At 39.1% G+C, this 16,245-nt stretch overlaps 1 protein-coding gene across 2 annotated transcripts in view; it reads right to left on the reverse strand.

Moving 5' to 3' along the window:
- Window positions 1-2,232: 2,232 nt before the first annotated feature.
- Window positions 2,233-16,245, reverse strand: part of TMEM161B (transmembrane protein 161B) — a 47,753-nt gene continuing 33,740 nt past the window's right edge. For both annotated transcript variants that reach the window (XM_040541098.1, XM_040541097.1), the window contains one exon: window positions 2,233-15,995. In XM_040541098.1, coding sequence (XP_040397032.1) covers window positions 15,718-15,995 — 278 coding nt within the window. In that variant the 3' untranslated portion in view covers window positions 2,233-15,717. The remainder of the gene's footprint in view (window positions 15,996-16,245) is intronic.

Here is a 16,245-nt window from a genome sequence, read left to right on the forward strand (position 1 = left end):
TGCACCCTCCTGCCTAAAAGATCCGAAGCAACAGAGATGGCTGCAAGGAGAACTGAGCACCCTGCTGGGACTGGAAGCAGAGAATTTTTTTTTTCTATTTTTTTTCCTTTCCAAATGAGCACAGTGGGCCAGCTACAAACTAAATGGGTGCAGCAGCTTGGAGGGCACATTGTGAACCCAGGGCGGGCTCAGACCCCTGGGGAACTGCTCCACGTGGTGCTGATCAGTTTGTAATGGGATCACTCTTGATATCTACAGTGAGTTTGAAGCCAGCATTTCACAGTAACATGGGGACTATATTTTGTGTCAAATGATGTGATAAACTCATCGCTAAATCCTAATAACGAATAAAGGTTTCAATTCAAGTTTCTTTGCCTTTTAAAATTAACTGAAATCCATTCCTTTTGATTCAGCAAGGACTGAAAAAATACTGATGCCTGGTCTGCTCACAAACCTCCCATACACATAGTGTGTAGAGCTCTATTTGTATTTATCAGTGAAATGCAGGAAGCTGGTGTCAGAGAATGCCGTCGGTTCCAATCCACTCAGAGCACAAGAAAACCATGGGAAGAAGCACGACCAGAACAGGAGTCCTGCAGGAGACTGCCTAAGAGAAAAATGCATGCATGACTGAGCAAACAACATTCATCGGGTGTCCCAAGAGTTTAGAAACAGTGCTGAGAAAGGCAGCTGCTCCAGGTATCAGGAGAACCAAAGTAATTCTGACACAGACGTGGTGGATTTCATGCCACCACCCCCATCTCTGCCCATGAGGTGTGTGTGGGGGGGGAATCTGGCATCTCCTGGGCTGTTCCTCGTCCTTGGGGCAGTGTCCAGCCTGAGATAAGGGGATGGATTTTGGTCTTAGCAGCCCTTGAAGTCACCTTGGGGAGAACTGGAGCAGGAAGCTGGAATGGGTCTAATACTGCCATGCCTGAACACAGAACTGACCTGTGTCTGATCTCCCACATTGCCGTGTGGGTATACACCCAGGTTTAAAAGTATTGCAAATCATGACCTGGGCCTCGGCACAGAATTACAGGCTTCCCCTGAGGTAGGCAGCTTTGACAGCTTTGCTCTGTGAATCTCTGTCTTCTAGCTATGCAGTCGTCTAATATTTACCCACTAAACAAACTATAGACATTGCTAATTCAGATTAATTGTGATTTTGTTTGTTCAGCAATGGAAACTTTATTTTAAAACTTTTTTTTTTTTTTTTTATTGAATGGCATGCTAGAAGTATATTAAAGCAAGTTAATTATTTTAAAATTTTCTAAAAGAAAGGTCATTTGCATAGTGAGCATTTTTCATGTGCAACAGCAGTATTGCTGGCTCCTGTCCAGCCCGGTGTCCAGCAGGACCCCAGGGCCTTTTCTGCAGAGCTGCTCTCCAACGGCGTGCCCCCTGGTGCCTGGGGTTGTTCGTAACCAAACACAGAACTCTGCCCTTCTCCTTGTTGAACTGCATGAGGTTAAACTTGCCTCCGTGCTCCCTTGCTTCCTGCTGTAGGTGACCTCTACACTGTTAAGTGTCAAATTCTTTCCCTCATCGCTAGTCCCAGAGATGAAACGGTGGTGAAAATACATACGTACATAGATGTAAGTTATTACACATGCCCAGCTAGGAAACTCCTCTGAGACAGGAGGTCACTTATAGACACAAAATTAAACCAGGATATTAACTCTTGTAATTTCTGTATTACGTTTCCAGAGGCCTTTCTTTGTGATCCCAAGCCCACGAAGCAAGCTGCATGTCTTGCTACAGTGTGATGTCAGCCCTGGGGGCTGCCTCCTGAGAGGAGGTGTTTTGACCATTGCTCACACCACCAAGGATTTGCAGCAAAAAAAACATGACACTGAGGTTGTAGCTGCAGGCAACGGGTGAGGAGCTGTCTTTGCCCCAGGGAGATGCTCCAGCATGTGGCCAGATTTCAGCCCACTATTCTCATCCTCTTCACCCCATCAGCAATTTACCCTTTCCTCAATTAATTTGTATTCTCTAGGCTTCGATTTTCTTATGTTTCACTTACAGCAATCAAAATATGCTTCCTTGGTGCTGCTTCTAAAATCCCGTATTTTCATGCTGGTGCTGCCACATGCCACTTGTATCTGAATGCAGAATGATGAAACCACCAGTAAATAAATATGTTCAGTCTCTACCAGTTGCACTTTCATCTACAGCAGAACATGCTTTGAAACACATAAGCACTAGCAGACAAAATTTCTTTCAACATTTTGACATTTTTATTTTTTTAGTATTAAGTATACGAAACATTTGTACGAGAAAAGCTTACTGTAGTCATTTTCTCAGACATAATAGTCCTCTCACAGCAAAGAGCTTACAAAATAATAACAATAAACCTTTTACACTTTTATGCGGTTGAATCAAAAGAAATAGCAGGTGGAAGTAAAAACAGAATTATAGAGTGAATAAAACAGAAGGATATTTCATGTAGGTAGCACATGCCCTGACCAGTTCAAAACTTATTTCTCAGTATTTTGGAGGAATTTTAACGTAACATACTTTGTTCGTTACAAAGCAGAAATGCTACTGAATTACTTAAGCAAATACGCCAATTGCCAGGGCAGTTTCTGACCTGCTGAAGAGCTGTCCTGTTTAATGCAGGACACAAAGAAACAAATATGTATGTGGCCTTCCACAAGAGGCTACTTCCTTCTCTGCTCCAGGTCTGCAATGGAGAGAAAAATACCTACAACTTTTTGTGGTGCCATCTAGTTTGGAGAACACATTGAAAACATTGTATTCATCAAAATCTTGTAAAAATAAAGAACATCGCTGAAGGCAACTATTATTTCTGTCATAAGACAACTTATCTTTTTTTCTTCTATAGTTTAGAATAGCTCTGTGTTTGCATAGACAAAATCAGGAACTTTTGGCATGGACAGACTGAAGGGTTTTACAAAAGGCAGCAACATGACTTCACACTTTCTCAAAAGGATAAATCTGTGTTGCAAGCTGACTTCAGGACGTTTTGAATCTTGCAGCAGCTCTCTTCTCTCATGTGTGTAAGAAAAGTGCCTTCTCTAGCAGGAGTAAAGAGAGGATAAATAACAGCACCATGGAAGAAAAAAAGGAATCAGAGAAAGCCACAAAGCTGGAATTCTTTCATTGCCAGGCTTGGAACAGACACAGCCATGTAGCAGCATGTGGCAATGAGGAAACATGAAGAGCTACAACAGGTAGGCTGGGATAGAACTGAGAGAGCTAAGGGTATCCCCAGGACATGGAAAATCAGAAGGAGAAAGAGTAGATATTGCTTCATAGGGAAATTAAACAAGCTACTGGGCTGCTCCTTATCATTTTTGTTTATTCTTCATAGTGGCAGGCCAGAGCACAGAACAAAGACTACGGGACACCAGGTGTTACATGCAGGTTGCAGCCAGGAGGGTCCAAAAAAGCTCCCCTGTGTGCTCACAGCATCACCTAATAGAGCCTCCTCAGAAAGCTCATGGAGGCTCAGCAGCTCCATAGGGCTGAAGGCAGGGAAATACAGCAACAACTTTCAGGTGTGGGGTGACACACAAAGAGCCAGGTGGATTGTCAACCAGAGAGGATTCAGCCGCAAGGGAGCTAGCACGGCTTTGCCAAGGGCAGATCATATCAAACCAGCCTCATGTCCTTCCTTGACATAACTGGCCTGGTAGGGAAGAGGAAAGCAAGAGATGCAACCTTTCTTGCCTTTAAGGTCTCTGAGATAATCCAGTATGAGATTTTCTGAAGGAAAATAGAACATATGGATTAAGAGCATGAAGCAAGTAAATGTTTCAAAAGGACTACTGTGAACATTTTGCTATTAAGACATGGAGTCTAGAATGGGGATGGTGTCTATATGTAAAAGTACATACCCATATACATACACGTTTATGTGCATAAATACATAGGCGCACACGCACATGTACATGTATGCACATATATGACTAATACACATACAGATATAAGCCATTATATTTGAGTTTCTCAAGCAAGGTTCTGATGAAAAGATGGGGCTGCAGGGAGAGAGTTGAGGGCACAGCTCCAAAGTGGAGTCTCTTGACAGTGGAACAACTGTCTCAGTAATATAGCCATCAAAAGGCAAATAATCCGTACAGTAATTAAATAAATTATTATTAATAAGAGCAACAATGAAAGCAGGGGGAAAAGAACAAAAATGTTTCTCACCTCCAGATTTCTCACTTCCACTTAAGAGAAGTGGAACCTAAGTCACCAGCTCAGACTTGAGGTCGGTGACCACAACAGCAATACCTCTCCTGCTAATGAGGTCTGCCATGTGGAAAGCCCCAGAAAAATCCAGCTGGAATCTAAGTGCCAGTCCTTGGGCACTCATGTATCACCTATCTCAGAAACTCACCTGCTCTACTTTTACCTGAGAATTTCAGGTGGTAAGATTTGAACCTCAGAACCAAGAGTTGAAGGCTTACACTTCTAATGTTGTAAGGGTGATGTTCTGCCTCCACTCTTGGCATGCAGGAAGATTCAGCACCTTTTACAGAAAGAATCATTTTCTATTCTCAGATACCAGTATCCTACTAGAGAGGCAGCATGCAATACACATATGGCTGCACATATTCTGTGTTTCAGATGTGTTAAAGAAACGCTAAATCCACATGTCCCCTCTCAGCCCTGTGGCAATCCCACTATAGCAGTGCCAATGCACTGTGGCAATCCCAATCTATAGAAGAAAACCAAACATCGTTTTAACTGTCTGTCCTCCATCTCCTTTACCTTTTGTTGGCTATCTCTGCATGGAAAGCAATAACTTGCCCACCCACAGCAGCTCATAGAGGTTGTCTGAAGACAACCCAGTGGAGAATTGACCTCTGCCGGTCGTGATGTAATTAGTGATGCTGTTAAAACAGCACTGTTTACTGTTATAATTTATCTACCATCAGGTTCCAGTCTCTGGCTCCCATCCTTCCCCTAGGATGAAAGCGTTTTTATTCCACAGAGAAGTGTTTTAACCCCTTGGTCTCCTCCTACATGCCGCAGAGAGCTCTCTCCTGTCTGAAAGCTGTGCTTCACATCCAGGCCCCACCTCCATCTTTGTGCAGGCCGCAGCTGGCGCAGCCACCACCATCTTGTGGGTGGAACAGCATGTGTGAGACAAGGAAGAGCGAAGGATTTCAGGGCCAAAGCTTGCAGTTATCTCCTCCTCCCTGCGTTTCCCAAGTGAACAGGAAGTAACTGGACACCTGTGCTCCTAGATCAGCTACATCTAACCCCAACTAAGAGCCTACCTCTTTTTAATTTCTGACAAGTGTAGGACTATTCATACCATACGCACCCATAAAAATGTAAACCACATGAGTTGTGCCATCATTGAAAAAAGTGTGCTCAAAGTTGACAGATATGAAGAAATACTGGGCATGTGTTAGTTATCCAGAGTGACGTGAATTTTGTAATTCAGGAAGGGCGTTTTAATCTTCCTTTCAGCCATCAAGAGAGACAGAACTGGACTGTGGCCCCACTTTTCAAGAATGGAGAAGAAGCCTGTTCCCCAGACTTTCCCCACCAATGCTGCACAGCTAGGAAGTAAAAACACTAATCCTCAGCAAACCGTGCTTTAGAGATGTCTTCAAACACTTTGTTCCTATGAGTGGCACAAAATATTGAAGAGTTCACTCACTTCCAGAGCAAGGACAATACATTACTTTCTAACATGAGACATAGGTTAATAGCCCATAAATGAGGCTCAGGGAAAGGAAAGGGCCCTCTCCTTCTCTGGGAAGGTGACGTGGTAACAATGTCTTAGAAACAGTGCTTTAGCAACCACTCGTCAAGATAACATCCAGAAAACAACTGCTGTACACGACTGCAGCATTTCAATTAGTGACATACTTGCTGTGGCCATTGCCCTTTGTCTACATAGCACATTCCTCCCAGCCTCTGCTGTGTCCCTTACGCAGTCCATCAGGCAACAGCCTGCCATACCAGGAAAGCAACAGTAATTGTATTACATCTTCTTTGCAAATTCTTCATGCATCTGACTTGAAACAGAACGGTCTTCCCTCACTGCTTTCTCCATCCTGCCCAGAACAGCTGGCAGCAGCCAGGTACTGGAAGTTTTGCCCTCTCTGCTGGTGTATGCTTCCAGGCCTTCCTCCACCACACAACTCTTGCAGCACAGTTCATAGAGTTGTGTAGTCCCCCAGCTGTTCCATGATGACCAGTCCATGATGCATGCTTGCACTTTACAGCAGTAGTCAGCTTCGCCCACTTTGCTCGCTGAAGGGCCTTTGGATCACTTTGGTTTCAGATAGATTGCAGACCTTCTGGGTTCAAAAGCAGGACTTCACCAAATGCTTGAAACCACAGGTTCCCTCCTGCTGCAGGAACGTGCTGCCAAGACTTGGGAGAGCTTCTTACTGCCGAGCAGATGAGGAGCTAGAAGAGCAGAGCACATGCCTTCACGAGACCCATAGCTGTGTCTAGCCGATGAATGGAAGGACTTTCCAGACAACTGCTTGGCTGCCTGAGCTATACAGCACTTGAGCACTTATTGTGGTCATAGCACACACAGATTAGATGCTGTAGAGCTAGCAGCTCAAATAATCTGATTTTGCTCATGCCAAAGTCCTTTTGAAGGTTAAATACAACAAACTTCATAGGGTACTGAAACCTAGCCTGGAATAAACCTTGAGAATCACATACCCTTCATTGACACCTGCTAATTAACTTGAACTTTGAAGTAGCAAAGTAGAATCAATACACTGTCTGAAATAGAATCACAGACTATAAGAACTGTTGAGTTTATACATGCCAGACTAAACATCCATTCTACTGCAAAGCTTAAGGGACTGCAGAGTCTCAAGGCAGACAGCTTCAGGCTGCACGGAGAAAGCAAATGGCTGAGAGTGCTGTTCTCAGCTTGTGCAAATAAAACCAAACCAAACAAACAAATCCCACCACAGCTCATTACCTTCCTCCTAACTGTGATTTTAACTCACCCTACTATCTGTAATGGGTTGATCACTTTCAGGAGGAGGTCCCACAGCTCAGTTATCTTACACACTTTCAATCCCCACTCCCAACCCAAAATTAAGATGGTGTTCCAATTTTTCTCTTTTCCAAAGCTGCTGGCCATAATATATGACAATATTACAAAATTGCTAATAAGACATGTGGCTTTGGGAAACTGATAGAAGCTTTCACGGTCTGCAGTGTATTTTGATGCTTGTAAAGTACAAAAATATCCTTGCTCAATAGGAAAGGTTATCGCTCGCCCTTGGGACTGTGCAGCACCTTCCTTTCTCTGCAGCCAGACTTTCCTTTATAATCAAAGTGGTTTTGTTCGTTTGTTTTTTAAATACAGTTTTGCTTGTAGATTAAAGAAGAGTGTTTTCTCAAGGATGTTTGGTGCTGCTGAACTACCTGAGCAGTTTTTGCTTCATCCATCTACTGTGTAGCAATGTGTGCGTGCCCAGAAAGAAAAGCCATGCATAACCAAAATCAATATTCCAAAAATCATGTAAAAAAAAAAAAAAGTTACTAAACAGTTTTTTAGGCCTATTGCTTCTTAGCGCTATTAGGATGGCACGAATAGAAAAGACCATAATAGTTTTAGAAAATCTGTAAGTGGTTCTTTGTCTTAATCATATGAATAGCAATTTACCCCCAGTCTGCATTTATACTGGAAAAAAGTGATTGTTGTGCTGCACCCCAAGCAAGGAGGGGGAAACAATCAACACAAGTATTTCTAAAAAAGATAATATAGGCTAGCACAGAAACTGAGTGGATAAAGTTTGGTTACCATGTTTCTCATCAAACCTGGAGATTTTGTACGAGTTCATAACAAATGGGATGTATTAATCAAAACAGGAAAAAAACACACTGATAAGACAATAAACATTTATTGATCTTTGGCTTTAGAAATTGTCCTATTTTGGATGTGGGAAATACTATATAAAATAATGGATTTGGTTTTTAAATCTAGAGTAAGTACTGTAAAACAATTTATCCTTCTACAGTCCACAAATGCAAGACATGCAGAGTACACGTAGGGATACTAAAATACTATATCAGCATCACTGTAGTAGACAATAAATGTCTCATATGGATCAATGCTTTACAAATGCAAGCAAGTTGATGGGGCAGTTGATATACAGCAGGTATCACAGTTCTTCTTAGATTTGCTGTGGTATTATCACTAGTACCTCATAAATACAAATTTATGAATGTGTGCATTACTAAAAAAATATATATATAGGATCTCTCCAGAATGACTAGGGGAACAAGAAAGTATAATCTTTTTTCACTTAGCAGCATTTACTGATGTTAAAGGATTTAGGTTTTTAGATGACAAACCAATTCTTACTATTTCGACATTAATAAAATGCTGCCACATACATACTAAGACTTACCAAACAAGACTTTGTAAAGACAGATTTGTAAATGCTCCACAGTCAAATAATAAGCAACAATTTCTTACACACAGTGTAAGGAAGCATTTAGCACACTTACTGGAGGAAGCGTTCCCAAACAGTGTACTACATACAGTATAGGTTGCTAAAGCCACTTTTTAGAGCTAAAAGCTCAAAATGGTTTCATAAGGCTTCCTTGGAGGAAGGCTTCCTTTGGTAGATTTAAACCAGTAACACCGTTTCAGTTTACACGCACTTCACATTTAGAGTGCATAATTAACTCAGGGGTAGGCACCTACTGTTCCTTCACTTTCCCCCGTCCGCCTGCTGAATATGACTAGTCTTGTTTCACCTTCAGTGCTCAACCATGCTCAGAGGCAGGGAAGTAGCTTACAGGTAAGGATGACTTTGCTATTCTATACCCCGAAAGCACTCTGTGAAATTGGTACACATAACTTGTGCATTTTCTTTGCTCGGTCCCAGACAGCCACGTTACAATGCAGCTTCTCTTGTACTCCCTGTACCCCAAATCCACAAGGATGTGACAAACCTCAGTGCAGTCTTTCTGAACTCAGGCAGAACTACTTACCTGGCCAAAGTTTGCTGCAGAATTGGGGCGTAAGTAATATCAAGGGTGTCACTAAAAAACTTGGTTATACTGTTTCAAAGTTGCGCACACATCCCTTCCTTCAATCATAAAAAAGGAAGAAAATAATGTATATGTGGCAGTGGGGTGTTACATTACCCATCAGGTAGTAGGCAAAGCTGTTAGAATATCACTGAAGTAATGCAAACGGAAAAGATTTCTACAAAATCTTATTTGCCTCCAGTGTTTAATAACGTTTACAAACACGTAGACATTCTACATAACAAAAGCTTTATGGAAATAATTTTATAGTATATCCCCTTTTTTAGGACTAGCAGTCCTTGCATTTTCTTTCCAAAAGCTGACCTTCTATTATTTAGCAAAATAACCAGAAAAGTAGATGCAACAAATTTTAAGCATGCCTTTTACAGACCACCCATGTTTAGGCACTTCAGTCTATGGTGCACAAAAAGAATGCAATGTTTCTGTACACTGTTTATTATTTGTAGTAATTGCACCTAGGTATTATCCACACTGACTTTAAACAAAAAAAAAGGAAAGGAAAGGAAGAAAAAAGCCAACAAAACCTCAAATACTCTTCAGCTTTTCCAGCTTGTGCTGCACTCTCCTGTCCATAAGTCCCAACGAACCCCTAATGCACAGAGCAAACGCAATAATTTGTTTTGACGCAGGTGATGCAACACTGGTCAGGAGGTCTATGTAATGCAACTGTCATCTAATACCACCTTCAGTGTGAAGCATGCCAATCATAATACTTACAAAGCTCTAACTATAAAAATCACCTTGTATCAGTAATTTAGCAGAAGTAGGAAGCTAAAACATACATAAATAATATCAGAGCCTTGTCCATTTGGCAAATACTGAAATGAAGGATGGGGAGTCCTCTACTCTGAGGTTTGTTGTAGTGTAGGCAGTATTAGGTGCTTTTTTCTTAAAGACTCTTAACAAAGCAACAGCACTGAATCTATGTCTGGTCCCAGCAACAGAGACATTAATTTAAAGTATTTACAACTTGGAGGATGCTCCTTGTGCAATCTGTAACAAGTTTATCTATGAGAATTTTTAGGCTTAGATTATTTGATAGCATGTTTACATTAATATTGGCTCACATAAATGGAATGACTGAAACATCAGACAAAGTTTCCTAAGATCACTATTACAAAATCTTGCTCCATGTATTCTTCCTAGAAAACCTTACATACTAAGAACATGTAGAGTGTTAACAACAGGACAAAGGAATGACTGAAGACAGGGAAAACTAAAAACATTTGTTATGTCATGACATGGGTGTGAACTGTACTTTATGAAGTAAAATTTTTGGAGTGTTTATTGTTGTCCTGGCTTTTTATCAAAAATACTTTAAATATGCATTCTTGAAAATTAAAATATACATGGGAAGCAAAATTTGATTTGTGAACAGAGAAAGTGAACAAAGGAAAAGAGAACAAAGGCTGACTTTACCAGAAGATATTTTAAGCCAGGCTTAAAAAAAACTCATCAGCATAATAAATTAAATAAAAATGGCCTACTACTAAGGAGTTTGTAAAAAGCTACTTGTAAAACCTAGTTGTTTTTTGTTTGTTTGTTTTAATAGCAGAGTCACAGTATGTTGAAATACTGCAAACCTGGACTTCCTCCCTTATTCTGGATTGATGTTGTGATGATGTGAAAAAAGTTTGGTATTTACAGGTGGATTCCACAAATCGATATAAAACTGTGTACGTGTTAGCACTCCAGCCTGGACACCAAGTTTAAAAAAAAAAAATTGAGTGTAGAAGTATTTGACTTCTAGTTGCAGGCGCTGGTATTAATGACAAATGAAAAGATGTTCCATGGTAACAGGATTAAAAATAATTTCCATTAAAAATGCCACTGAAACCAAAGTAATAACAACACAAATACACTGGCATGCAAAACAGTGTGCAGCACAGCATAACCTTCCAGGCAATCCACAGCGAGAAACCTGAAAAAGTGCAGCATATACAGACTTCAGTAACAGCAGCCTTTAAATAACATGTTGGTCTCACTATCTCTTCCACAGAGTGAAAACTCTTCTGCCTAGTATTGAGAATGAAGACTAGATACACCGTCGATTTTAGTACGTGCACTGCCAAAGACACAAAGCATGGCAGACCTTTCAAGAAATCACTCTGCAGCACAGACTGACTACTCTGCATCAGCTTGCTCAACTAGATCAGGTATTTGGTTTCAATACCTGTTGTCTAGATGCTCTTTGGAGCAACTAACAGCGAGGTCAAAACATTGTTCTTAAATCATCATTTGGGATTTAGGACTTGGGCTGCAGGTACTCGAAAAAAGTCTTATTTACTCACAACGGTAAACATTTACCTTTAGTATTTCACTTAAAATCCAAACAACCTGCTTTTGCCCTCCACTGTTAAGATTTTGCTTAGCCATAAAAGAAAGATTTCTCCAAGAGAAATCCTATTTTCTCTGGCCTTACTTCCCTTCATGATTTCCCATTTTTACTGTGCACTTAATTCTTCAGTCACAGCCAGAACATTCTAGTTACTTTGTAGGGACAAAATTATCTGTGGGATGACTTTTTTTGTGGCTAACATACACAAATTGTGTCAAATGGCAAAACTGAAAGTATAACTTTTCAAAACCATCCAAAATCTCTCATGAAAAACAAACTAGTGCTCAAAACAATAGTTTTTTTAAGAATAAAAATGTACAAGGCATTTAATCTTGTAGGGCCTTCTGTAAGATTTCTATAGGTTTTAAGATAGTTTAAATTTTTCATGCATTAAATCCAAGACCTCTGTTGCCATTTAGCTGTAGTTAGCTACAACACAGTAAACAAACTTGTAATTATTTCATTGAAGTTACTTGAAACCTCTGTACTCACGACCCATTCTATACGTTGAAATTATGCTACCTAATTGCTGTGCTGATATATCCTGATGACACTTTTGTTTGTTGGTGAATTTGACTTTACAATCCAGGTAAGGATACATCTCTATTCATTTGTCTTCCAGTATTTGCAACTAACAGAAGGGAAAGATCAATTGCCATAGAAATTAATTTTCTAAAACACATCAGTCTGTACAAGGATTTCTCTTGTGTTGATAATACCTGTTTCTCCATTATTACTTTAGCTGTTGATTCTCTTGCAAGAGAATCAACATGAAGGAAGAGGAAAAAAAAAACAGCTAGTTTGCTACAGGTCCTTCAACACCTGGAAAATCCTAAAGCTTGAGAAGGTATCAAAGGAGGACAAGTGCTGCCTGAGAACACCACCTGCAAAGTGGAAGAACAGGCTTGTTACAGTCCTCTCTCATTCCTAATCAATTTCTCTAATCTCAGAAATAGAGCAAGCGTTACACTTGGGTTTCCCTGAATCTTGCTGGAAGACCTGGATTTAGCACTATCCCAACTTTGTCTAAAGGGATTTCCATTACAGAAGTGCAGTGTTTAACCAACTGGTGGCAAGTTTGTATTTCAGCTGGACTTTGGAGTTATTTAAACTATTTAAAGGGACTTATGCTGCAATGATAAGTAAACTTAAAACCAAACCAAAAGAATAAAAAATCAAAATACAAGCAACATTGACTAATCTAGCTATGTCATTTCTGTGTAGGTAATGTAGGAAAAAGCTGTGGACCGAAGGAAAGAAGTGTCAGGCCAACAAGTCACAGTACTGGAGTGATAAAAGGAGTTCTGAATTCAGGAAAAAGGAAGAAAAAAAAAAACACTTTGACTCTTTGTCAAAAGAATCTTTCCTTCTAAAATCTCTCAGAAATGTAGTAGGCAGTGAGGAAAAACAAGTATTTAAGAATCCTGAATAAAAACTACTAACCTCTCTGACAGGTTTTACCTGCTTTTCCATTTCTATAAGCTGCTTTTTTCACCCCAAGCTGCTGATAAAGCTCTCCAGGGAGGGGGTGTAGGGACTGGAGGAAGCATTTGCCAGTTGCTGATTTAAAAGAGCTTCCTGAACAAGTGAGCAGATACTTCTTGGAGGCTCAAATAATATTCATGGAAGTAAGGACTATCAAGGCTGCTGTTTTACTTTAAAAGCCATTTTTGAGCATATCAGGTAGTTGTAAAATGCACTGCTCACAACTATGGCAATATACTCCCTCTAGCTTCACTGTCACATTTCAAAGATGTTTATTGCTGTATGTTAGTTTTTAGTAAACCTCCTAGACCTATGTAATGATTAAGTGAAACCAAAGAAAGACCACCTCCCATTCAGATTAATTGCTGACCAGAAGGTCGTCCATCCTGTTCTGTGGAACAACAAAATGTGGAAAAACGGACAGAATTGCTGATTTTAATGCTAGCAACATCCAAGTGCATATTTTCCATGTGATCTGTGCGACACCTGAAGAGTAAGACAGTGTGCTTCCTCATCAAAAGCTCTGCTGATGTAACTACAGTTCACTTTTACAAACTACAAGCTTTCAAAATATGTAGCTATGCCAAAGGAAACTGTTATCTAACGTTATTTTTAAGTCTCCTCCAGTATTGGAAGTTCATTCCTGTCCTTCAGATTGCAGCAATAGGATACATCTCATCCACGTAGTGAGCTTTTTGGACCAAGTTCACAATCAGAATCAAACTGCACTGTATTGTTTTAGTATTCTCCAGAATAAAACATCAATATTGGATGCCTACCTATAAATTAAAAAGCTGACCTTTCTAATTTTCATATTAATGATATATCTTGAACTAACAGATACAATACTTCCTTCAGTGCTATAATTTGTTATTCTATTCATCTGAATGACATTTCCTAGGAGTGTTTCAAAACCTGAACCTACGAAGTCAAATATTTTTTAGGTTAATTCACAGTTGAGTCTTTGTCCCTGTTAACTATGAAAGGTCGGTGTGAAAAAACAAAGCTTACAGCACCAATAGCACTGAAATACTACACTGCAATGAAACCGTTTGAATCATGCAAGGTGTTTCAAGACATCCCAAATGCATGCAGTAGGTACTAGCTGATGTACATAAATCTTCTCCTAGTATCAGCAAATGCAACTTAATAAACTAATAAATAACTTAAAAGGCATTCAACATAGCAAGACAATTTATCACCAGTCTAAATTCTGAATTTTCTGCATTCATGGACAGTCTGCTTTCCCATATGGCAGGTTTGCAACATATTAAATATTTAAGCTTTTCCATTTATAAATGCTTATATGCCAAAGCACAAATTCAAGAGAAAAAGAACAGTAACAGAAAAGTAGCCAGTATTAGTCAAAAAAAAATAAAGCACTGAACTCTGCAGTGTAATATTAACATTTTAAAAAAGCTACTACATATGAATCCCCATTTTTGTTCTCCAACTACACAAAACATCTAAAACATTGTAATTCATTGTTTCACAACAGTTTGATATGTAGGGTCTAACCCTCCACTGAAGCAAAGCTTTTAAAGTTAATGCTTTGCTCCTCCTTACAATAACTGTTTATTACGCAGAAAAATATTATTTCTGAGAGATATTATTTGTTACCATACGGCCAAGTTAACACAGATTACACTGGCTAAAGGAGACAATCCGACAGAGCTGGTATTTCAACATTAACAGTTGAAGTTGATCTCTTCTTGCAAAATAGCTTAAGTTCTTTAGTATAGCTAAGTACCTTTGTAGAGGCACAAAAATCAAATAGCCCTTTCAACTGAACTTTCAACAAATTTAATTTTCATTTCAAATGGGATCTTGAATTAACTAGATACACATGTATACCTCTCCCATGGCCTTGTAATATACATTCAGCAATTTAAAATAAAGATTCCGTATTTTGTAACTTCATATATATTATATATTTGATATATAATATATATTTATATGTACATTACAGATACATACACTCTTAGTCAGCAGGATTAAACTGTTTTGAAATGTTTAAATGCTGTCACTAATCTACGTCTATTATTTTGTGAATTCAATGGAATTTAACTATTACCTAAAAAGAAGAAATTTAAAAGATCCAAATGGAATCTGTGGATCAATATTAGCACCAATACAGATGGCCATTACTTCAAAATGACTGCAGGGACTGTATTATATATATATATATATATATATTTATTTTTTTTTTTTTAATAATTCCCCTCTCACTGTGCAAGCATTTCTGCATAATATTTAGGCAGCAATACCTGCCAGGTCCACTCGTTTATCTTATGTTAAATTTAAATTTTATACAACTTTTCTTACTGTAATATACAGTATCTCTGTTGTCCTGTTGGATTGTTTCATTTTTCATGGAGAAAAGTGATCAACAGCTATCCAACAGAACTTTTTAAAATCCCCTTTCATATTCCATTGTATGGCTCAGTTTCAAGGTTTAACTGAATAGGCAGCCATCATCAGCATAACCAGTGCCTACTTACACAGTTCAGTCACTGACAGCTGATTCTTAAAACACAAAGTGTTGAGGGTGACATCTTCTCAATGGAAACCAAGATACAAAGAGGTTGTATCTTTTCAACATGCCACCAACACCTGCCACACAATAATGTCAGTCTTGTTACTATAATTGAATTAGTTACCTACCATCTCGGTAACAAAAATAACAAACCCAGTTGTAATTTTAAACATTTTAAGAATATTCACCCTGAGAACACAGAGGAAGAGTTTTTTTAAAAAAATCTGATATGTTTTCTCTTCATATATAGCTTTCTTCTTTTATCTTCATCTCCTCTTGGGTACCTGGGTTTGTATCTAGAATTTGACGTTGTACTTATCAGTTGATCTGTTCATGCCACAGTCAGGTACTGGTGATAGAAAAGCCCAAAAAGGCTTGTAGAAAAGAGACAAGCAGCAACCCACCAGGTAAGGAAAGACAGGAGTCCCCGGAACAGGAGAGGAGTGAAAATATTCTTTAGGCTTCCCAAAGCCATTGTTATTTGTACTACAGTTACTTTCATCTTTCCATCAGCAGGTGGAGATTCAGAATAAACTGAATTGGGAAGCAGATTGTTTTCTACTGGAGTGTCAGAATTCAGTTCCGGGTAGATGCCCCAAGAATAATTACCTGTTAAAAAGAAGTGAGTAACGGATTTTTGTAGAATTACATTTAAGTTCTGCTCTAATTGTATCACTCTATACATCATCTTAAATATGTTTCTACACAAACAAAATAATTATAATTAAATAAATACTAACTGTATTCATCCACATGACTTCCTGATCTAGTAAGCTATTACTTCCATACTAGTAAGCTATTAGGGTAGGATTCATCCTACATTTTCACATCCTAACATCTACATCTGAAACAGTTGCCT

This window comes from Cygnus olor, chromosome Z, assembly GCF_009769625.2.
Source record: "Cygnus olor isolate bCygOlo1 chromosome Z, bCygOlo1.pri.v2, whole genome shotgun sequence".
Classification (NCBI taxonomy): Eukaryota; Metazoa; Chordata; class Aves; order Anseriformes; family Anatidae; genus Cygnus; species Cygnus olor.